Raw genomic sequence first — 22,667 nt, forward strand, 5'->3', positions numbered from 1 at the left:
TATTCCAACAAATCAGAGGATTCAATCCTTCTTCCAACAGTTCCCTGGCTTTATGTGTATATATTACTCGGACGCCTAATTGAGGAAACCTCCTCAGGTCTAATAAGGTCATACGGCCTGCTTCCAAGAATGCCTTTTAATAGTGTGTCGACACTTACGATCCCTTGGAAGTCATCAGGGGCTTCAAGGCAAAGGTGAAACAAAGGTGTCACTAAGAAGATTTGACAATGCCACACATTCCCCTCCGACTGTCAAGTATCCCGCTTCATGCTCCTTCTCATCCTCCGAGTCACCACCAACCACCAGACCTACCATATCACGACTAGATCCGGCAGTGAGATTACACGCCAGCTCAGCACTTCACCCATACGCCCCATAACACTACCCCCGAAATGAGCTATTCACCTTTCGCCCGCTGTCTGTTCGTCAGGCTAGTAAGAGAACGCTACTTTACCGATGATGATGACAATGACACAGTCTCCAATGCTGCCCAGGCGCTTCTCACTATCGCCACGTTCGTCACTCTTCCTTTTCGGCTTCACCTATGCACTAACAAGCTTATTTCTCTTCTTTAGTGATACCTCTGCTAAGGCCAAGGCGGAGGAGGAAGAGCAGACTGCTTATGAGGCTATGATGGAGCGGGTGAAGGAGGCTGAGGCGCGGTTTGCGAGGTTAAGGCGTAACATGGCAAAGGTATATAAAACCATGAAGAACCTCAAGAAAAGGGTTCATGTTGACAGAAAGCGACAAAAGAATAGTAAGAGGAGGAAGATCACTCACAGTGGGGACACTGACGGCTACAAAGGTGTCAGTCAATTAAGTGTGACACCGCAGACACGTGAGAACGATGAGGAGTCTCAGAAGATCACAGCGGAGATCAGAAGACTCGTGAAGGAGCTTGAAGCACTTACGGAAGAAACGAGCTCGATGATGCACGATAGTGGGGTGCGTGTTGTCAAGGAATAGCGCCGGGTATCGAGGACAACCTGTAGGAGTTCAAATATCAACGGGACCAGAGATATAGGAGATCCTTCTTTTTTATTTTGTAACTCAAGAGTAGATTCAATTTAACTACAAGTAGCTTGTCAGTTCGAACTTCGAAGTGACATTGTGAAATACTGTACAGCTCAGCAGATGGAGTTCGAAGTGACATTGTGAACTACTATACAGGTCAGCGGGTGGAGCTGCTCCACAGCTGAGCCTATTTACAAATCTCCATGAACAGAGGTAAACGGGTCTGAGGGAGATATTCATCTTGCGACCATTGGAATGCTTCGGTGAGTCGGAGGTCAGTCAGCTTCCTGGATTAAAATGCTCCTTTCGAATACATGAAAGATCCAATGCATCATGCCGGCTTGCAGTTACTGCTACGTCTTCTCAATATGTAAATAACGGCTGTAGAAGTAAATATATTTACGTGCATAGGAATGAGGTAATTTAATTACAGACATATCAATGAACACACGTGTAGGTACACCGTATATCTTGACCGCTCTGTAACTACTTTGAATTCCCAACTATGTAATCATTACGTCTCCCCATGAACTACTGATTCCGAATCATCTCGTCCCCCAGACTTGAACACTGTACAATCTTAAACCCAGCTACGTTTTCCATGACACACCTAATATTCAATCGGACCTTCTTGTTTGACGTTGGATCTTCCGTTCACATAACATCATAGTTCTCAAACAAGACCGATGGAACACTCTGCCCGGGTAGAGAGAGGGTAAAGAAACAGTGAACCGGGATATAGTTACAGGCCAAACCATATTGCAAAAAAAGTTGAGATTTGGCTCAATTCTTTCCTTCAATTGGGAAAGAACACTGTAAGTTCCCATTGAAATTAAAGGAAGGATACAGTAGTGGGGTCAGCAACCAGAGGTCTTCCTAGTTCTGCGAATAGCCATGTTGAGGCTTAAAACCTCCACCGGTCGCCCATAAAGATAACTCCTCAAAGAAACCCAGCCCGAGCATACTTCCTTCCTCTATCCGGCAACGGAGACCCAAAATATCCTGAGCGAGATTTATCTACCGAAAAGGACAAATACGTTGTTGGCCACGAGTCATTCACAGCGACACCAATATTGGATCAGTTGAAGTTCAACAGTGGCGTTCCGCTGGCGTTACCGAATCGCTTCAACTGATGGAATACTCGGCTCAGTGAACCCCTTTGTTGCAATTGGAGAGATGGCTTGATGATCTCACAACTTCTAAAGGTAAAGAGCGGCGTTGCAAAAGTAAATAGAGGGTTGACGTCGAGAGGCGCTTTGTCCCTACGAGGCCGTTGTTGGTATTAGTTGTCTGTTTGTGCGCTTGGAGAATGCGCAACAAGCGGGAAGATCATTTGGTGAGCCCGCGGCTTCGAGGATGAAGTTAGCCTTATCGAAACGATGTCGAGAGGACCGTTTTGTCTCTGCGTAGCCTTTCTTAGCGTTACTTACTTGTATGTGTATTCGTACAGAAAACAAGCAACGAAAGTGACTTACCAGAAAAAAAAAGAATTTTTTCTTTTTGAATTCCTGGACATCGTGACTGCCCAAATGTTATGTAGGTATACATTGACACCCAATATTCTATCAGTCCGGATTCAGTTTGAGTGGGGATATTTCGCCACCAAGCATGCCGTCGCCGACTGATGGAACACTCGGCTCGGTAAATCCTTTTCGTGTGGTGCTTCTTTGGTGCACGGTTTTGCCGAGGTAAAAGGAGAGTTGAGGTCAAGATAAGCCTTTTATCCCTGCATGACAGGCAGGCCTTAGCGTGGTATCCGTGCGCTAACTCAGTCTTGACCACACCACATGGAAAACCAGAAACGAGCAGGGAGTTAGGGCCAGTTGGGATTCGCTTCAAGCCATGATCTAGGCGTAGTTCGCAGAGGTCAAATGGAGCTTTGTTCCGAAATGTATTCTGGCTTTTTTCCCTCTGTGTTGATTGACACAATGGTGAATGGCAGGATTGTGGTTGAGGAAAAAGAGCAAAATTAGAATTTCCCAACCTACAATTTACGCAACTAGAACAACACCCAAATCAGTCGAGCTCAACACCACCACCCACCATATCCAAGCTGTGTTTGGATTCACAAAATTGTAGTAAAAGACTACCAATCATGGTCTGGGTGGATCATGATCCACCCCATCTAGATCATGATCCCACAAAATTCCCTTTCAAATGCCACTCGAACCTAGAATCTAGACGGGCCTTTACCATGAGATTGAAGGAAAAAAGGCATTTTATTTGATCTCCGCCCCAGCATATCCCCACGCGACACCCAATATTATATTAGTGGAGGTTTAGCGACATTGGAATTCTTTCTCCAACTGTGGCAGCTGCTCCACTGATAGAACACTCGGCACGCAGAATACATACTTCTGAGAAGTGCTGGAACGGGTGTTGAGCATTGATGGGAAATGAAGTTGTCGAAGTAAGTGGGGGATTGTGGTCGACATAGGCATTTTATCTCCGTGTCGTACGTCTTGGTCTTCTGCCCGTCCGTGCGTGGACCACAGCCCGCCGAAACCGACATCTCGGCAAGACCGATGGAACACTTCCCTCTGAGGATGATTGGGAAGTTTGGACAACACAGTGGTGGATGTTCTGTGCTCAGCACATGTAGTTTTGTGGGGAAGGGATTGTCGAGGTAAGTGAAAAGCTGACGTCGAAATAAGCGTTTTGTCCCTACATTTAAGGTCTTGACGTTTCTCTTTGTGGGCTAGCTAGCAATATCAACCAGAAACAGCAGGAAACGAGCGACGGACGGGGACTTACCGAAGGGTAAGAAGAAAAAAATCACATGTGAGTGTAATTCTCCGATGTAACAGCACTTGAACACTACACCCAAAATTCCATCAGTCAGGGTTCAGTTACAGCGGAGCGCATAACCGCCTGCTGGACTGCTCCCCCACTGATGGAATACTCGGCCCGGGGAATAATTGTGAGGTGATAATAAATATCTTCATAAGGCGCCTTCATGGAGGGCGACTTTATGGAGAATGGTGTTGCAGTAGATGAATTGTTGGAAGAGTGGGGAAGAGAGTGGAAGCCTGGGGGAGATTTTACGTCGAGATAAGAACTTTGTTCCTGCAGAACTTGGCACCGTGATTGTAGTGTCGCGCCGGACTACCATGGTTACCTTAATCGCCCATGTAACGTGTTAGTTGATAGGATTCAGTCCGGAATAACCGTATGACTTGATGCAGGGCTAAGAATCCGGCAAAGCGTCTGGGTTTATCGAGAGAAATAAGTCTCATACAGACAGCTCTTTAGATTTAATTTATACTACAATTGAACTAAAATAAGTGTTTTGCGCAATTGGGTAAATTTGCGCCATTGTCTTATCCCAGACCCTGAACGGATTGCCCGGGAATTTACCAATTAACGCGGAACCCAAAGGCGTCTGAGTTTATCGAGACTACTGTGACTGTACACTCGCTCGATTGTGCATCGGCAAAATGAAGAGCAAAAGGAGCCCAAAGAATGTACACAAGCGACACCCAATATTCTATCAGTCAGGGTTCAGTTACACGGGTGCTCTTCAGCCCCCGTTGTCCTTGCCCCCGACTGATGGGATACTCGGCTCGGTGAGTACTTGTTGGGAGACATGATAGGGAGGATTGCGGATCAGTGCGTAGCTGGAGGTTATGTGTGGTGAGTGGTTATGTGTGCGGTGGAAAGAGGAGTTGAGGTCCACATAAGCGTTTCGCTCTTGGGTGTCTGGTCGTGGCGGTCTCTGTTTGCACGCTTGGAAAGGCTAACCATAGGCAGCGGAAAATAGGAATAAGCGGGGACTCACCAGAGAGTGGAATACAAAAGAAAATAATAAGGGAAATAAACTCCGAAGTAGTCAAGTTGCTTGCCGGAAGATATCCAAGCACGACACCCAATATTCTATCAGTCAGGTCAAGTTTCACGCGAGCTCTTCAGCCCGGGTTACGACAACAATCACTGACTGATGGAATATTCGGCTCGGGGAATACGTATGAGGGGCGACGGGGACGATGGATCACTAATTTAATTCCCAGTTGTAGAGAATGTGGAATTGCGGTTTTCTGGGAAATTGCTTCCGAGTACGTGTACTGTTGGAGAACCGGAGGAGTGGGGAAGTGGAGAGAGAAGTAGATGAGTGGAAACTGGGGAATTGGGAGAGAGACGTCAACGTCGAGATAAGCATTTTCCTGCATAACAACTCTTGGCAAGGTTTCTGGGGCTGGTTCTGTCGGACAAGCGTCAACCGCTGCGGCAAGGGCCGGGTGGGGGGCGAGCGAACATGCCGGAAGTGGGGAGAGAACATCCGCCTGGGATGACCTTCTCGGGTAGATTCTCACCTTGATTGTGATTGTGAAACCCCAAATACTGGACGTCAGGTCTTTCGGTTGGCCCATCCATCAATGGGACAAAATGAGCGGATAGAAGTAGGATAACCACACACTGAAATGCTAGATGGGTCAACAAATCTAAAGAGCTGCATGTACGTACAGTTAATGTTAGTAGCACCTCGGTTAGAACAGCTAGCAAGAAGCACAGTTTCCTGCCACAAGTCCTCGTATAATCTTCGTGGTATTTGACACAACTGGGATATAGAATCCTGGGAAATTATACGGCTGGCGTGTGCTCAGTCAGGCTCTTATTCAGAACAGAGAGGTTCAAAGCCTTGAGGTTGTGTTACCTTTCCTATGTCGTGAGATTATCTGTCACCTCTACTGGTGACACGACGGTCTCAACACTGTCTTTAAGAGGGGGAAAAACCGGTGTTATCTCTTCATCTCTTCAGGGTCCTGTCTTCGCGGACTGTATTTCTCAGTGATCTTCTAAAATCTAAGCTTCCCATATAATCAACATCCCACCCGCTCATCCCACCATGGAAGCCACCTCTAGCACTCCCGCACCTGGCCGCGGCATCACTCCTCCCGCCATAGAAGTGACCTCTAGCACTTCCCCATCCGCCCGTGGTATCACTCCCCCCGCCATGGAAGCCACCTCGAACACTTCCCCACCTGTCCGCAGCATCCCTCCACCGCCTGCCCGCGGCACCACTACCCCACCTCCCCGGAGCACGACTCCCCCACTTGCCCGCGGCATCACTCCTCCCCCCTCCACAGGCTTCAGCAACCCCCGTGAGCTCGCCTTCTATTGCATCGGTAGCCTCCTCGATCTCTGCACGCAGTACCGCCGCACCCTCGACCGCGTCGAAGCCACCCGCCTCCTTAATGACCGAAGAGTCTCCCGGCATTTCGGTCTCGCCCTCGACCCAATATTCCACGTGCCCACGTCCAAAACTCTCAGATGGCTGACCGCTGCGCAGCTACGCCTCTGGAACACCACCAAGGCCATGCTCCTGTCTTGCACATACCGTGAGCGGCGAGAAGATAGCTTCGCGCATGCCCTCGGCCGCTCAGAAGCCATCCAGAGGCGCCTAAGGAAGCTGATGCTGGGTGACTTGAGCCGTAATGAGGGTGATGCACTGTGGGAGTTTGATGATACGGTGATCTCAATGGCGGAGGCACTGGAGGCGTTTAAGGACATGGATCCGATAAGTGTTCGGTGGATTGAGGGTGCCGCAGTGAGGCAGGTGAAGGATGAGTATGCTCAGAAGGCGAGGCTCATGAAGGAGGCGTGGTATAAGGAGAAGGAGGCGCATGTGGCGACGAAGAAGAAGATGTTGGTGAAAGAGATTCGGGCGTTGGAGAAGCTCGCTGAGGCCTATAGGGAGGTTGCGAGGCTGAAGGAGAAGTACGAGTGTGGTCTTCACCCTGAGGATGACTATCTGCAGCAGCAGCAGATAGATGATGCTTTGCACCAGAAGCAGATATACGAGGCTGAACAGCCGCAGACGGATAGTGAAGGGGCGGTGAGTAGTTCATTGGGTGTGAGAAGGAGTGCAGAAGCTTATTTCTTCATAGACATCGCAAGATTCGAGGCCCGCGCCAGCCGAACCCAGTTTGGGCCGATCGCTATCCGGAAACAAGAGAAAGCGCGAACTCAACAGCTCGGGGTCAGAGTCAGAAGCAGGCACACTTATCAACGCCCTGGAGCATACTTCCATTGGCACAAGATAGATAGAGGCGATAATCTTTGCCTAGGGCAAATGTGTTGTCCACGTCCGAGAAGAGAGATTTGCTACCTGCGATGTATTTTATTATTGATGTTTACTAATAGCGGCGCATCTTATTCTGTATGTGTCGAGTGATGGAAGAGAATGGGGTGAGATTCTACGCTGTAACAAAGAGAGAAGGATGGGGCGCAAAGATGCGCTTTCAGTGAGCCATTCGAGGCTCGATGTGTTATTAAAGATATAATTCAAGTGCGTCAAGATCTATCTCCTTAGGGATCAAAAGGTGACTGTTCAAAAAAAAAAAAAAAAACTCCTAACATAACATCCCGAATCTGAAGGAATATGTTGTATATATATAACGCCGCCGACGGCTTCGGAGGCATCGAAAATGGCAAGAACCTTTATGAAGTACATCTTCCCTTCTGTCGCGCAATTATTCCACCCTACTAATCGGGCGAATTCCACGCGACGCTACCATTTGCTGTAAATTCCGACTCAGTAGTTTACTCACAAAAAAATCGGAATGATAAGCAATGAAAATATCACCATACACAGCTAGCTAGGTTTCCCGGGGGTGTACGTTGTCGTCTTTGCCCGCAGGGTAACCGCCGCAGCGAGGACGAACTAACCGACGTCTGCCGGACCGTGTCGTGAGGGAAAAAAAAGTAGAGCCTCGCTGAGAAAAAAGATTTCATCGATAGGACGAGAAGGGGAGTTTTCTTGACCAGCTCCGGCTCCTTTTCCGGCTGCTTGGTGGTGGACGCCATGTTTATCCAGGTGGGAAATGGGACGGCGAGCTAGAGCTCGAACCCTGGTGAGTAGGGTTCTGAACTGAGAATATAGGACTTCAAGCGTGGTATTCGATGTCCTTATCTAAATTTATAAAGGTATTTCATCCCCCCCTTTTTTTTTACTCCCGTAGGAAGATGCATGGGCAAAACTGATGACCTCTCTCACAATTCTCAACACAAATTGGTAAGAGGCGGAAGAGGCGTTGGTTCCACCCAACGGTTAGCGCCAGGGCTAGGGTTAGGGCTTACCGTTTATATAACCTACCGCCACAACGACAACGACACACACTAACAACATCATTTTTTTACTACACTTTTCCACCTCTCCACCAACCACCAGATACCAACCACCAACCACCTCTCCTCCCCCTCACCCTCTCCCGGATCGATCCTCCAGTCCCCACGAAAAGACGGTGCCTCTATCCGTTGTCCGATCTAGTGACCCGGGCGATTGACTTTCGTGCTGTTGTCCAGCGCGTTAGAAATTTCTGAGTGGTTACTAGACCGCTCAAGGGAGTGGAGACATCACTTTACGCTGCTCGTCCGTTGCCCCATCTGGTCGTGATCGCTAGCGACCCCCTGCATGCTCATCGCCTAGCATGCGCGACCAGATGGCTCAAGGGAGTGGGTGCAGTTGGCGTTCCGTTGGTATGTCTAGTCACGGAGAGCAGGGACGAGAGCAAAGGCTCTGCCTGCTCCGGCGGTTTCGGTGACTAGATGTATTCAGGGAGTTGTCACTTTGGTGGGCATCTATTTGGCTGTGAATTGGGGTGTTGCCTTCCGTTGGTCCGTCTGGTGCTCTCGGCCTGTGAAGGCGAGTGCTCTGCGCTGGTTTCACGCGGTGACTACTGGATGGGCTAAGGGAGTGGCATTCATGTGGGCCTGTGGGTAGGGTGGGAAGATTCGATTCGTCCGTTGCTATGTCTGGTCATTGTTTTGTGGCAAGTTGGACTTGAGTCCACTGTGCATAAGATCATGACCAGATGCATTAAGGGAGTGATTAATCCGTCTATTGGTGCGTTTTGCCGGCTTTCTAGTAACCACACTTGTTGTGGAGTGGCTTGGGAGGTTCACCTGATGCATTTAGGGAGCAGACATTACCACCACATGTACATAGTGGCAAACTGCCTTCCGTTGGTACTTCTAGTAATGGTCTTACTGCGGGTTGACTTGTGTCTTCTGCATTTGAGGCTATTATCAGATCTATTAAGGGAGTGGTATTTTACAACATTTACGACTTAGGATAATCCTTTCCGTTAGTCTATTTGGTTAGAGTAGATGAAAGTTGGGTTTGCACAGTGCGCCGCCTTGATCTGATTCTAACCAGCTAGATTAAGGGAGTAGAATGTCTTGAGGATGGGATGCTGCGGTACTCTGGGAAGATGCTGTCCGTTAGTGTGTCTGGGATTCTTCTCACACACCCATATAGCTGATACTGTTTTCTAAGGTTAGAAGTTGACCAGATGTATTAAGGGAGTGGATGTTAGCCCGGGAAGAGAGAAGAAAGGCTGTAACAGGAAATGAGGGCAGTAGGAATTGATACAGTATAGCTGTGGCCAACAAGTACATTGGACCGTTTCGGAAAAGGTGCTATATTTTATGAATTCCTTTTAAATCAATTTCAATTTTCTCAATAGGGTCCGTGGGAGTCAAGCTGGTCGTTTGAGAAGGATAGGAATTAGATGGATAGGTAAGAGTTAGTTTTCACCGATGAGACCTGGGCGCGGTCTCAAAACAGGTTGTAAATACTGGTGGCCTCAAAATACAAGAGCTCATAGCGAGCTAGTTCCAGGGAGTACTGTTGTATAGCGCACACCGTAAATTACAAAGAACCTCGAGACGAGGTGCTGCGCTAGCTTAACCACGAGCGCAGTTGTACAGAGCTTTGGTACTGTAATACTAGCTGAGATAAGAAAAACACGAACCAAAACGGTGTAGAAAAACACTCTGCATCCTTGACTTCGAAGGAGGGCATGTCTTTAAGTTTGATCTCTCGAGGTCTCGCCCAAATAAAACTCCTACACTAGTTCGTGAGGAGTTGTGAGGATAAGAGATGCCGTCGCTGCTTTGCGCTGCTACAGTCGTAGAGCTCGTTATAGGCTTATCTGTTACCGCCCTACTTTATTACTGGTGTGAGCAGCTTGCTGCTAGGTTAGAGATTAGTATGAGACTACGCTGGTTGTGTGGTTAGTTTTTGGAGTTCTGAAGACTAGCTATAAAAGTAGTAGATGGGAGTACGTTGGTAGAATTTACACTTCTTCACTGGAGCTGCTCACGTCATTCCTGTCTTTGCAAGGTAATATAATCTCCACCTATCATAGACACCACGACTCGTTCAGCACACCCGGCCGCATTGCTGAAAAAGAGCAAAGAGGTAAGAACGTGGCTTCCGAACCTGCTCCACACGTGTCCTCGTAGTCCACTTCCTATTATACGTGTGGTGTTCTTCTTACTTCTTGTCATAGCTCTTACCCACACAACCTCTCGCGCAATCAGGCATCATTCTCATTATCCAAACTCTTATATTATATTAGCCTTGCGCCGCTGCTGTTAGAAACAATGCATCCAGATCCCTCATTTGTTGTATATTCATTAGTTCTTCAAGACTCAATGCTTCAAGACTCAATGCTTTTTTCTTACTTTGCCACATTTTGGCAGGAGACAATGGGATTTCCTTCTATTGCCGATTTTGCGCAGGACCCAGGTCTATTCGCTGATCCCCCACCCATGCAGGACACAGCCCCACCTTCTCCGGTATGTGTTAAACTCCACAGTCGTTAGCCAATCTAAACTGAAATTGACTTATCACTTAATTACGCTCTATCTAGGATGAGCCTCCCGTTCCTAAAAGATCACCATTCAAATTCAAAAAAAGACCACGAGTCACGTCGGAATCGCCTGAATCGACGGTCGATCCTAGAGGATCACCAAGAATCAAGCTGGAATCGCCTGAACCGACCATCGACACTAATATATCGCCACTCGGCGTAAGAAGACCACGATCCGAGTTCAAAACGCCTGAAAGGACCGTCGATCCTAATGTCGAAGAGACACAGGCGGGACCTGTCTGTGTCAGGGTCAGATTCATTCTCAAGTTTGGTAACGATAGCATTGACGGTCTATCAAATCTACTCAAGCTATATGATAATTGGGATTGGGCGCCAGATACGGAAAGAATGGAGCGGTTACGCGCAATGAACGATATCTTCTGCAAATGGAAAAGTAGGTTCTTGGATCTCAAAGCTGTGAGACGGCATCTGGAGCCCGAGCAGTGCCGCTATCGTGAGATCAAGCGTTTGGTGGCGATGTTTGAAGAGATGGGATGGGATATTATGAAAGCGCAGATTACAAACTTGGGATATTCGCACCATGTACTAAGTAAGTTAATGTTTGCGAAGTTTGCTTGGTCTCATCGCAGGGCGGCCGAGCTCTTGTGGAGGGGCTACTGAAGGTGGCGAGACGAAAACGCAAACGCATCCCCCACACGCGAAAGCAGATTAGTAGTTTCTTTAGTACTTTTTCTTGTCAGTTATCTAGGTATGCAGGGTGTATGAGGGCGCCCGTTTGAAGGTTGCGGTCCTGTGAACGGAGTACTTCTATTTCATTTTGGCTCTGGTTATTTCCTGTAGCCGTCTATCAAATGTATATTCAACAATCCTAATCTTCACTCTAATTTGGGATGTGAGTTTTATAAATTCTATTCATTAGGTGATTCGGATATCCTATCGGAACCGTATATTGCCCATTTGCTGTTTATGTCACTGTTATCTCGTCACCCCTGGGATAAGAACATTCATTATAACTGCTTGGCCCCTCTTTCAACTGCCGATATCCGCCAACTGTTTGACAAATCGAAAGTTGAGAGGGAGAAGACTTAGTGATGGCTTGAGCCTAGGATAGAGTTTGGTAAAACATTAGTAATGATTGGGGGAAGAGACAGCTGGATGATTCATATGAAAATGTATCTCCCATTATTCATCCCGATTAGGGATTTTATATGTCGAATTATTGGAAGGTCTATTCTTAGATATAAACATGAGAGCTCGATCCTGGGCTGGATACTAGCTCCAGGGCTGGAACAGCTCAAGCCTTTGCCTCCATACTCCAAGCCAGCTCTAGCTCTACCCCGACATCGAGTTTCTTTCAAGACCAATCCTCATGCAAAAATAGAAAAACCATTGTCGATCAGAGATATATCACCCGGAGATATATCCCCCAAATTTAACCTAATCGCGCGCGATCTAAAATATTTGCATCCTGGTTCACAGAGCCCGCGTCCTGCTACTTATGGGGAGCCAGGTGGGTTCCCTTCACCAACGTTGGCGGAAGAGGGCAGTTGAGGAGAGACTGCAGTATTTGATATGGTGGTCCATAGAAGAATAATGAAAAACCACTAGGCTTATCGACCCTGTTCCAGCTCAATCAGGAAGACCGATTATCTAGGAAGCTTCCTGAAGTAACCAGTTTGCCAAAGAGGTTTGTTCGGTGACTGGTTTCTTCCTGAATGAACTAGGTCTGAAAGTTTGCAGCCCACCGAGGAAGCCCAGGTAGATAGAAAGTTCACCCACGAAGCATCACCGGTGAGGATGCAATCCGGGGGTGATTCATGGAGCTGTCAGCATGCTGCTTCAGTGCGCTAGCGATGCAGTCCTGGGGAGTTAATTAGCAATGGCATACTAATATTTGTGCGAAGAAAATCACCGCTGATCTTATTCGAATCAACTAGTACTGAGAGCTGGGGGCACAAACATTCCCGCTATCGCTATTTTTCATATTTATGGCTACTAGTGTGCTCGCAAAGTAAAAGAATGTGTGATAATCTCCTGGATGAACTGATTTGCCCCTGCAACTTCCTCAACGGATTGGAGACTTTCAGATCTAGTTCATTGAGGAAGGAACCAGTCCACCCAGGAAAGTTCTTCGGCAAACCGGTTCATTCAGGAAACTTCCTAGACAAGCGATCTTCTTTGGTGAGCTAGAACAAGCTCTTTTCAAAATGGCCAAATATTCAAGTTGCCCAAATTTTCAACATCCTTACCTATACCCCCAAAAGTACAAATACCACCGGGCCCCGCTTCAAACACTCCACACAACCATACATGAGATCTAACAATGTCGACCTCAGCCCCTAACCACAACGCGCACGTTATCTCCCACCTAGAGCTCCTCATCAGCCTCCACAAGCAGGTCCTCGACCACGTCCGCGACCGTCTGGATATGCTTCTTGAGCTACTAACCAGAGACTCTTTTACCGACGTGCGGGCACAAGCAGAAAATGAGCTCACGATGCAGCATAGTGAACTGGTGCGTATGCGACTGCATGAGTTTCGTAATAGCGATGGCGAGATTTTAGAACTTAGGGAGCACTTGGAAGAGGCCCATCTGGATTGTAGGTATTTGGCGGATTTTTATGAGGATCTGAAGAGGTATGTTGAGAGGTGTGAGGAGGCGCTGGTTTTGGAGAGGTGCGGGATGTGGGGGTCGTGGTAGAACAGGAATAGCAGGATACTGTTTTGTGCGTGCAAAATTGGAAAAAAAGAGAGGTGGATTGAAGGAATAACTCACTGAAATAGGAAAGCAATTAAACTTTGACCGAAGACGTTATCAATCTAGTTTCATGAGCCGAAACCTCATATCATTCGTTGAGTGAGAAGAGCTTCCCACGTACGGTCTAAATCAAATATGAATGGTCCCAATTTCCTCCTTATGTGTACATACGTCTTCGGCTGATAGTTGGAAGAGAGGCCTGCCTCACCCCCGAAGATAGCTCTCTTCCAAGCACCGCCACAATCTATATCATTACAGCCTCCTTGACATTGTTAAACTCGAATCCCCGTCATTGATAAACAATAGGTTATCAAAATCATACTTCCAGACCGGAAGTGGCCGACCTCTTTCTCCAATCTCCTTAAGGAGGGCGGAATGAGAGGTGGACCACTAGAAGCCTCGAATAGCAAGATAACAGAATGATAGAAACACTACATTTGTATGTAAGCGAGAAGTGTAGTGTTCTGGACAGGAATAAAACTCATACACCATACGGAACAGAGGCATGTCGAAGTAATTTTCTTTGCTGAGCTTGAGCAGTAGTTTAAGGATAGATATTGAGAACACTGTATCTTAGCTAGAAGAGAACACTCAGCGTTGTACAAGTAGTATAGGTATACCAGATTAGCTGGTATACCCCACTCAGAGACGGGACTCTTCCCTGATCATAATCAAGTCAACTATCAAACTATACGTGACTTTCAAGTAGAGTCGTGAACCACAGTTCTAGTGCCAAGAGTTGGGTTACCATACGTCTTCACTCATCCCTCCATCGCCCTCCAACATCACAACACCTCAGCAAACACCCCACTACCTACAATGTCTCTCTATACCAAACTCACGATCGATGACCACATTTTCAACATCCCCAACGACCCCGTCAAGAGCTTCCGCTTTATCCGTGAGCAGATAATCACCTCCTACCGCGCCGTGACAGCCGGCAAGTCGACTCCTCGAGACTTGGCATTTATTTTCGGTACTGCTACGGAGGTCGCCACTACAGAGATTCCCACTATGGAGATAGCGACCGCGGAGGCCATCACTACGGAGGGCGCCACTACGAAGGTTACTACTACGCAGACTACGACGGAGGTTCCAACTATGGAGGTAGGGACTACGAAGATTAATACTACAAAGGTCACCAGCATGGAGGTTGCCACTATAGAGAATACTGCTACGGGGGTTGCTACTATGGAGGCCACCGGTGGCGGGGGTGCCCATAATGAGGAAGTTGGAATTTCATCACAAGGTCGGAAACGAAAGCGCGCGATCTTTGTGGAAAACGATGATGAGGATGGTGGCGGGGACGGTGGGGGCGGTGACAAAGAGGGCGAAGACGACGAAAACGACGAAGACGAAGAGGAGGAGGCGCACAAGACGAAAAGTAGTCACGACGGGAAGAACAGAAATGGTCTCTCAGGCATCAGCTTTGTATGGCCAAAACCTGAGGAGGTTGAAGCGCGTATGAGAGAATTGCGAGCCAGTGAAAATTCGGGTATTTTTGTGGGAGATTTCAGCAACTTTGACGATGCTTTGAGGAAGACAGGGATGAATTACCAATGGCGACAAAGGGCCTATATAGAAGGGCGTCTCACCATCGAAGGCCGTTCGGCTAAGGTTGAGGTGAAGTGTGGGAGGGATCGCTGCGACGCATGTCTTGTATACAGTTTGCGGCGTGAGACAGAGTGTAAGGTGCTTGTGACGCATGTTAGTAATGCTATTCACACTTACATGTGTGCGAATTGTATGAGGGGTTGTCGAAGTTGCTGTTTTAGTAATTGGTAGAAAAAATAATCGGGATCCTCGATCCACAATTAAATAAACTCGTCCCTCATCACTTGTTTCTAGTTTGGCCTGGGAGATATTGACGCGAGCATACTCGAGGCGAACACTCCTGCTCGCCTCTTTCAGTGACGCCGAAGTGAGAATTTGCTGTATCGAGTACCTACTTCTGTTTTTGAAATTTGCCCTTACTTCCGGCGGTGAAGCAATGACTGTACTCAGCTGTTTTATCGAGGTATTTTACTCGCTATAGTGGCACACGGGGGAAAGTAATGTGCAGCATTGCTGGATTATGGGAATCCCGCACACAAAGACGTAGTGACTATTAGGTATTTGGTAGAGACACGAGCTTCCTCGCATGTACAAGAACGCAGAACCCCAGTTTAAACTCCGGTAGAGCCCAGAGTATATCATTTCAAATTACGACATTTAATCATAGATTATCACTCGGTTATTACCATGACAGGAAAAATGGAGCACAAGGCGGCGTTATTTCAGCTGGGAATAGTAACATACAATAAACTGACTCCTGTTGAGAATGGCTGCTAATGTAAGGCAGGTGTTCTCAAGAAATAAAGGAATAAGGTATGATCTGTATGGGTACTCTTATTCCTTTGTACTATCTTGGAATGCAACGTCTCCGTCTTGTTTTGTTCAATACACGGTAACCCCCCCCCCCCGGGCCTCCCCGGCCCCCGCGGCCCCGGGCACCTCCTCCCAGACCTGCGCACCTGCGGTGTTGAGCTTCAGATGTTCAGTGTCCTCTACATCTATGTACAATGCCAGTTCGTCGCGTCCTCTCACTCAATGCGAACAGTTTTGTTGATGCTTACATTCTCAATGACTCCCTGTCCAGGGAAATGTGTTTTTACTCGCTTTCCCAGATATGTACATTTTGTCTGGCCGGTAGGCGGTGGGTCGCCTCAGTATTTCCAAGCCCTCGTTGGTTTCCAATTTCAAACCGCCTTCTCACAACCGTTCAACAAAACGTTTCAGGTCGATCTGTCTGCTCACTGTTGAGTTGGTTGATTCGGTTTCCGAGTTTTGAAAAACCCGCACCCAAACGTTACCTAATTGCGCGCAATTTAAAGAATTTGCACTCTTCTTCACACAGCCCATGCTCCGCTACTTAAAGGAGAGCTAAGTGAACACCCTTTATTAACATTGACGGAGGAGGGCGGTTTATAGAGCGACCAGAGGACAGCCTACGCACCCCTCTATCTTTCTGGAGCGCTGGCCTTATTCAGAAAAGCTTTTATCAATATCATGTGTGATCCTTCAAGCTGTGAAGCCAGCACGCCATAGTACCTCGGAAACAGTACTATATAGTTTCACTGTATACTTGGATTAGTATTATGGCGGGGTAGAAGATTGAATTTGATCAATTGGTTGGTAGAAGAAAAAGAATGCAAAACTGGAGGCATATCGACTGCTCTTTGAAGAAAGATATTCAAATCGAAACGATTTTCAATATCGTTACCCCCACTCCGAAAGTACAAATACCACCAGACCCCGCTCCTGACTCTCTACCAAACAATACTCGTGATCAACATCTAAGAATGTCTACCTCAACCTCCGACCACAAGGCCCACATCATTTCCCACCTGGAGCTCCTCATCGCCCTCCACAAGCAAGTCCTCGTTCGCGACTGCCTGGACATACTCCTTGAGCTTCTGACCAGAGACACGTTTACTGACGTGCTCGTGCTGGTAGAGGCAGAAAATGAGCTAACGATGCAGCACACCCAGCTAATGCGCATGCGGCTGCATGAGTTTCGTAATAGCGATGGCGAGATTTTAGAGCTCAGGGAGCACTTGGAAGAGGCCCATCTGGATTGTACGTATTTGGCGGATTTTTATGAGGGTCTGGTGGGGTATGTTGAGAGATATGAGGAGGCGGTGGTGCTGGAGAGGTGGGTGTTGTGGGTGACTTGGTAGAAGAATTGTACAGTCGAATCACTCTATAAGGGTAGAAAGGTGGCGCGAAGTCGTACCTTACACACAAGGGTAATTTGCGTCTACGAAGGCTATTATAGCTCGAGAACCCACACCCTTATAAGACGATTACCTTTATAAGGGGTACCTTTATAGGGCGGTTCGATTGTAGGGTGCTGTTTTCTGTATGTGAAATGAGTATGAAAGAGCGAATGAAGGATTAAAGGAATGACTTGCCAAGATAGGCAAGCAATCAGAATTTGAACAATTAGCTTTAATGAGCTCATAGCTCATAATTCTCCGAGTGAAAACAGCCCGTTTCATGGGGTCCAAATCAAGAGAAAACCTTTGCTAGAATAGGGTCAATAGCTGGGGAGAAGACCTTAGTTCCGGGTAGGTGATTTTCGGGGTGCCTGTAGAGAGAGCAAATATGATGCGAGCCCAGGGCCTGGGTAGAATTAAAATACGGGCAGCCTGAAGAAACACTATCGTTTGGATTCCGGTCATTTCGTACCACCTGCGTACCCTCTATGATAGCGTCTTGTGTGTTTTGGTCCACTGCCTCTCGATCGTAACTCGCGGCGGCGGGGGGATCGCGCAGCCTATGAACCCAGGTGATATAAACAGCGGCGGGGAGAGATACAGAGATTGGTAGATCTATCTCGAAGACCTACTCAGAACCAGACCCTATGACCCGGTAGTAGTTTCCCATTTTGAGTGTCGTCGTCAATCCCTTCTCGTCTTTATGCGTTCCTTCACTGCGAAACCCTAGATCCCAACATGGCATTAGTCGCTAATTATCACTGTGACTGTCAGTGGTGAACGCACATAGCAGGTCTTTTATAAGTTTCCGAGAATAATTGCGCGCGTATCACCGCTTTAACCTTATGTCTTCAACCCCGCTCGGGGGAAGGAATATAGCCCATGGTGTAACAAAGTAGGGCGACCGCGCGATAAATTGCAAACCTCCTCACTACCGTTGGTCAGCCTAACAAGAGCAGGAGTAAATAAAATACCTGCGACATGTTTATGTCGCACCGATGAATGACCACCCAGGTCCCCGGACGTCTGAACGTGCGCCTGTCGCATGGCCCATCAGGTGAGAGCACAGCTGATTTCAGGAGAGGTGGGAGTGAGAGGCTTGCGCGCCAGAAAAGAGATTGGAATAAAGCGCACAAGAGGTTTTCTCGTTCTTTGTCGGCACTGCTTTGTTGTTTTGTATGCGGCTGTCAGCACTGGTCGCTTATTTCTTTTTCGCGGGGTGAATGACGGCGGACCCCTGCAGCGACAAGCTTTGTGGGGAAGCACGGACCAAGGGGCACCAGCAGAGCCTCAACGCCAACGACAAACACCACAACCGTTGATCTCCTGAGAAGAGTTTTTGTCGCGAGGGCACGGTGGTGAAGTCTTGAGGGCAACGCTCTATCGCACTCGCAAGGAGCAGATTCCTAAACCGCTGCTCCATTCTTTGGCTCCTCGCTAAAAATAAGCTCACCAGCATATAAGCATACGCGCCGGCCCCACCCCTGCCCTGCATTCTCGGCTAATCTCCCGAACGCGCCCCTTATCCCATCGCGATCGCGCTATTAGAGCTCCAAGCTTCAAGACAAACATTGAAGCTCGAGGACACAAAACCAAACAAACAATGCACATCATACCCACCCCCGAGACGAAGTCGGAAGTCGACCTACCGATTTCTGAACAGGAAAGTGTCAAGCCGCGATTTCCCCGCGTGTTGGCAAGCTTCACGCTCTTCCCTGCCTGGTTTCGGCAGCACCTGCCTGAAGATAAGGACCGCACGTATTTTGGGTTGCGCCGGAATGTCTTTCTTCTTGTTCTACTAGGTGTGGCGCTGGCGCTGCTTGCGTTGATTCTCGGGCTGGCAATTGGCTTGACTGCGGGAAGACATGGAAAGTAGGTTCCTCCGTCCCTCCTTATAGCTTGACTGCGCGCTGACATCGGCGAAGATCTAAATCCTACATCCCCAACCCTTCCAACAAAGCTCTCAATACCGGCGAGGCAACTTATTACGCACCCGGTCTCGGCGCCTGCGGTATAACCTCGAGCGACACCGAAGCAATCGTCGCCGTCTCTCACATCGTTTTCGATGCCGCCCAGGTCGGCTCGAATCCGAACGCAAACCCCCTCTGCGGAACGAAGGTCTGGGCAACGAGAGTAAAGGAGGAAACTGGAAAGAATGTGTCGGTGGTAGCCACTGTCGTCGATAGATGCACCGGATGCAAGCCGGAGGACCTGGATTTTAGCCTGGGGCTATTTGAGCAGCTGGCCGCGAAGGAACTGGGGAGAGTCATGATTAGTTGGTCGTGGCTTTAATGCTGCTGTTGACCGGACCGCGTGAAGGATGGGGGACTGGTATTCACGGCTGTCTGTTGTCGTCTCCCCGGAGGAGGATTTTTTTCACCATCATTTTTAGTATATTTTTGGCCCCAGCGGCTGTAAGTTAGTAATGATACCCATTCTTTCGGAGTTCTCTTTCTTCAGGAGTCTTGATTACTCTTTAAAAAAGTGTGGTCACTCCCGATGTCCTGTTTAGTATGGATCCTGTTAAGCTAGGGAATCAAGATCAAAGGTGGAGTGTATCGGTAATAAAGGAGCGTTCCATGTGTGTTGCAATTGTAATAGCAATAGAAGAGCAAAAGCAGCATTTGATGATCGGAACTACACTTGAAGCTAGGTATGTGTTTAATTTGAAAGATGAAGATAGGTGGGGAAAAAGGCAAGGTCCTCAAAACTGGAAGAGAAAGAGCTTGTAAGATGTGGTATTTACTTCATAAGTGGCCTTTGTAAGGTCTTGACGCCTACCAGGCGCTTCCCCCATGGTTTCGTTGTTAATTTTCACCAATCATTGACAACTGACATGGCCGCGAGGGGTTCCGCAGGCCGTTGTAAGCTAAGGCATGTGAGCAGGGCGCATTACAAAGGTTTCCTGCGCTTCCTGGGCAGGGCACGCCCTCCAACCACAATCCAACACTTCATCACACGCCATCATCAACCAACACCAAACAATCTGTTGGCCCTCCTTGTCACCTCATCACGGAGCATTACATTCAATAAGGCAAAGTGAGCAATCCTCCTATTTGTCTTAATTGCGCGGTCTAACTCTTGTTCACAGGACATTTGCCTTTCATTTTCAGCTGCTCAATACGCGCGCAGTATAGGCACAGCTCAAGCAAGAAATACACTTCCATTCCTTTCTCCTGGAGACCACACATTTCCTGCTAACTCTAATATCTCTAGGCGCTCCCACAGAAGAAATTAATACTCTCCTGTCACCTGCTTCAAGCGAACTTCCGGTATGCCAGGCCGTTGGTTGAGCCATGACCACATAAGGTTGAGCATAGACTGATTAGAGCGCTGAGATCTTCACCACCGTATACGTACTCTAGAACTGTCAGTATTTGGAGCCTGCGCTTGGCCCCGGCCAACCAGCCCTAGTAGACCAGTCTCTTGTCCTGACAGGTCTAGGGTAGGGCGATTGGTTAAGCCGGAAAGTAGATTTCCTTTTCTTTTTTGTTATTATTATTTTCTTTTTTTTTACTAGGTGTGTACATATGTTTTTCTCCCTTAAGATGCATGGATGTTGAATCCTTCCCGCCCTTGATTTCCACTTTCTTTTTTTTCTACTCGGGTAACCCCAGCGAAATGTCAACCTCACTACTCTTCATCCTCCACAACGAACAACCAAAGATCCTCCCATCATCGACAGAATATTCTCTTTCATTAATTGTCGGTACAACCTGACTTAACAGATTCCTCTTCAATAATTCTCGCTGACAATTACAAGTCTATTATTTCTTCACATCTGCTGGCTGCTCCCACCGTGCTCCATAACCGTTTAGGACGCGATGATGGTATAGTTCCTTGCGGCAATACATCACCCCCCTAAACGGATGTGGAGTAGGGTTGTGTATCGGCATTAAGACACTTCATTGGGAGATATTTTGTGTCTATTATTCTATCGCTTCAGCGCTTCCTCCCTATAGTCACAGTTCGAGAATGCTTGCTGATAGGTCCGGCCGCGCTCCATAAACCGTTTTGCGTGATAACCGAGATAGCATTTTGCGGCAATGCGTCATCGGGCGAAACGGATATGGAGCAGGGCTCACATGTATTTTAACTAATTGTCGAAATAACAACCTTTCCCAATCTTCAGACAATATCCACACCTGGCGCCACGAATAGCATTACCACCATGCCTCACAAGGACCCTACAAACCGCCCCATCCCAAGGCTTGGCATTGATACAGCCGCGGCAGCGCTCCCTCCCATTCATCACCGTGACATTAGCCAAGCGGCCATCAATCTTAAGCAGTCCTTCAATATATCTCGTTCGTAGCCACTTATAACTGAGGCCAGTTGTTTCTTGGGCATCGTGAAAATTTTTGAAATCTCCCACAAACATATTCTCATTTCTTCCGGATAAGAGCTTCTTCCTGAGTGCAGTAGCCTCCCTATTTCGTGTTTGTCCCCCCCGTATCTCGAGCGACCTTGAGGGACCCTCCCGGTAGCTGCCATCGTTGCTGTCATTGCAGTCGTTGCCGTTCTCGTCCTCGTTCTCGTCTACCTCCTCATCTTCCTCATCTTCCTCCACCACCCTTTCTTCCTCCAACTCTTCCTCTTCCTCCGACTCTTCTTCTTCCTTCATCACGACATCCTCCTCCAACCCTCCCCCCCCCTCCACCACCTCTTCTTCCTCCAACTGTTCTTCCTCCAACTCTTCTCCTTCCTCCAACTCTTTTTCTCCCCCCTCTAACACTTCTTCTTCCTCCAACTCTTCTTCTTCATCTTCCTCCTCCTCGTCCTCCGCCTCACTTTCCACAAAGATAGCATGCTTGCGTTTCCGACTACTCATAGTAACAGTACCGAAGAGAAATGCTAGGTCCCGTGGGGTTGGTTTACCGTCTGCCACGGCGCGGTACGAGGTGATTGCCTGCTTACGGATGAAGTAGATGCTTTTGACTGTGTCGGTGGGGACATTGAAAACATGGCCATCGATCTTGAGCATAGTATGGGGGGACATTGTGTATATTGTGGTATTTGCTAGCTAGCTATAGTGGTGAAGAGCGCGACGGAGAGATGCGCGAAGACATGCATGTACATGTATGAAGTTACCCGGTCAATAACCTAACCCATTCCAGTTACTCCTATCTGAGGGAGCAAAGACACGTCACTCGAGGTGCCACTGCTTCGCATGGCCCTTCTCTTCGCTCTCTGGCCCCTCAATTCACCGCCCTCCTCCTTAATCGTAAATCTCGAGCCTGTTAAGAACTTTTCAGTTAACTCCCTAGTTCCTGCCTTGCGGGTGTGGGAAAGTGTTTCTCGGTGGTTTGTCAAAGGGTTGAAATAAATGTTATTATCCCGGAGGTGCATGACGGGATAACAAGGATATAAACGAATGGAATGAGATACGGCTGCGAGACGATATTTGAATCCGTTAACGAATCGAATATATGAAGCTAAAATCCGGGATTAGACTCAGGATTCTATCCGGCGTTTTACGTTCTTATCTATGTGGAGATACTGGTGTCCGAACAGAATACC

General features: G+C 47.9%; 9 protein-coding genes across 9 annotated transcripts; 8 read left to right on the top strand and 1 right to left on the bottom strand.

Moving 5' to 3' along the window:
• Positions 1 to 392: 392 nt before the first annotated feature.
• H6S33_010868 (uncharacterized protein) lies at positions 393 to 966 on the top strand (the record flags this gene model as incomplete). Its single annotated transcript, XM_044842235.1, has 3 exons — positions 393 to 514; positions 576 to 693; positions 754 to 966. 3 exons carry the CDS (start codon positions 393 to 395, stop codon positions 964 to 966), a joined length of 453 nt encoding a protein of 150 aa, XP_044696798.1.
• Positions 967 to 5,857: 4,891 nt separating this feature from the next.
• On the top strand, positions 5,858 to 7,055 carry H6S33_010869 (uncharacterized protein; the record flags this gene model as incomplete). The annotated part of the gene is made up of 2 exons (XM_044842236.1): positions 5,858 to 6,847; positions 6,900 to 7,055. 2 exons carry the CDS (start codon positions 5,858 to 5,860, stop codon positions 7,053 to 7,055), a joined length of 1,146 nt encoding a protein of 381 aa, XP_044696799.1.
• Positions 7,056 to 10,401: 3,346 nt separating this feature from the next.
• H6S33_010870 (uncharacterized protein) lies at positions 10,402 to 11,291 on the top strand (the record flags this gene model as incomplete). Its single annotated transcript, XM_044842237.1, has 4 exons — positions 10,402 to 10,425; positions 10,501 to 10,596; positions 10,671 to 10,829; positions 10,899 to 11,291. 4 exons carry the CDS (start codon positions 10,402 to 10,404, stop codon positions 11,289 to 11,291), a joined length of 672 nt encoding a protein of 223 aa, XP_044696800.1.
• Positions 11,292 to 12,954: 1,663 nt separating this feature from the next.
• H6S33_010871 (uncharacterized protein) lies at positions 12,955 to 13,332 on the top strand (the record flags this gene model as incomplete). Its single annotated transcript, XM_044842238.1, has 1 exon — positions 12,955 to 13,332. The coding sequence occupies one exon, from the start codon at positions 12,955 to 12,957 to the stop codon at positions 13,330 to 13,332; it is 378 nt and encodes a 125-aa protein (XP_044696801.1).
• An 876-nt stretch (positions 13,333 to 14,208) lies between these two features.
• Positions 14,209 to 16,191, top strand: H6S33_010872 (uncharacterized protein; the record flags this gene model as incomplete). The annotated part of the gene is made up of 3 exons (XM_044842239.1): positions 14,209 to 15,096; positions 15,893 to 15,956; positions 16,028 to 16,191. The coding sequence occupies 3 exons, from the start codon at positions 14,209 to 14,211 to the stop codon at positions 16,189 to 16,191; spliced, it is 1,116 nt and encodes a 371-aa protein (XP_044696802.1).
• Positions 16,192 to 16,730: 539 nt separating this feature from the next.
• H6S33_010873 (uncharacterized protein) lies at positions 16,731 to 17,108 on the top strand (the record flags this gene model as incomplete). The annotated part of the gene is made up of 1 exon (XM_044842240.1): positions 16,731 to 17,108. One exon carries the CDS (start codon positions 16,731 to 16,733, stop codon positions 17,106 to 17,108), a length of 378 nt encoding a protein of 125 aa, XP_044696803.1.
• A 1,642-nt stretch (positions 17,109 to 18,750) lies between these two features.
• Positions 18,751 to 19,439, top strand: H6S33_010874 (uncharacterized protein; the record flags this gene model as incomplete). The annotated part of the gene is made up of 2 exons (XM_044842241.1): positions 18,751 to 19,019; positions 19,073 to 19,439. The coding sequence occupies 2 exons, from the start codon at positions 18,751 to 18,753 to the stop codon at positions 19,437 to 19,439; spliced, it is 636 nt and encodes a 211-aa protein (XP_044696804.1).
• Positions 19,440 to 19,774: 335 nt separating this feature from the next.
• On the top strand, positions 19,775 to 20,957 carry H6S33_010875 (uncharacterized protein; the record flags this gene model as incomplete). Its single annotated transcript, XM_044842242.1, has 6 exons — positions 19,775 to 19,800; positions 20,006 to 20,011; positions 20,285 to 20,295; positions 20,364 to 20,419; positions 20,765 to 20,852; positions 20,911 to 20,957. The coding sequence occupies 6 exons, from the start codon at positions 19,775 to 19,777 to the stop codon at positions 20,955 to 20,957; spliced, it is 234 nt and encodes a 77-aa protein (XP_044696805.1).
• Positions 20,958 to 21,243: 286 nt separating this feature from the next.
• On the bottom strand, positions 21,244 to 22,146 carry H6S33_010876 (uncharacterized protein; the record flags this gene model as incomplete). Its single annotated transcript, XM_044842243.1, has 1 exon — positions 21,244 to 22,146. One exon carries the CDS (start codon positions 22,144 to 22,146, stop codon positions 21,244 to 21,246), a length of 903 nt encoding a protein of 300 aa, XP_044696806.1.
• Between the last annotated feature and the right edge of the window lie 521 nt (positions 22,147 to 22,667).

The sequence above is a fragment of the Morchella sextelata genome (genome assembly GCF_020137385.1).
Source record: "Morchella sextelata strain SCLS chromosome Unknown scls_5, whole genome shotgun sequence".
In the NCBI taxonomy this organism is placed as follows: domain Eukaryota; kingdom Fungi; phylum Ascomycota; class Pezizomycetes; order Pezizales; family Morchellaceae; genus Morchella; species Morchella sextelata.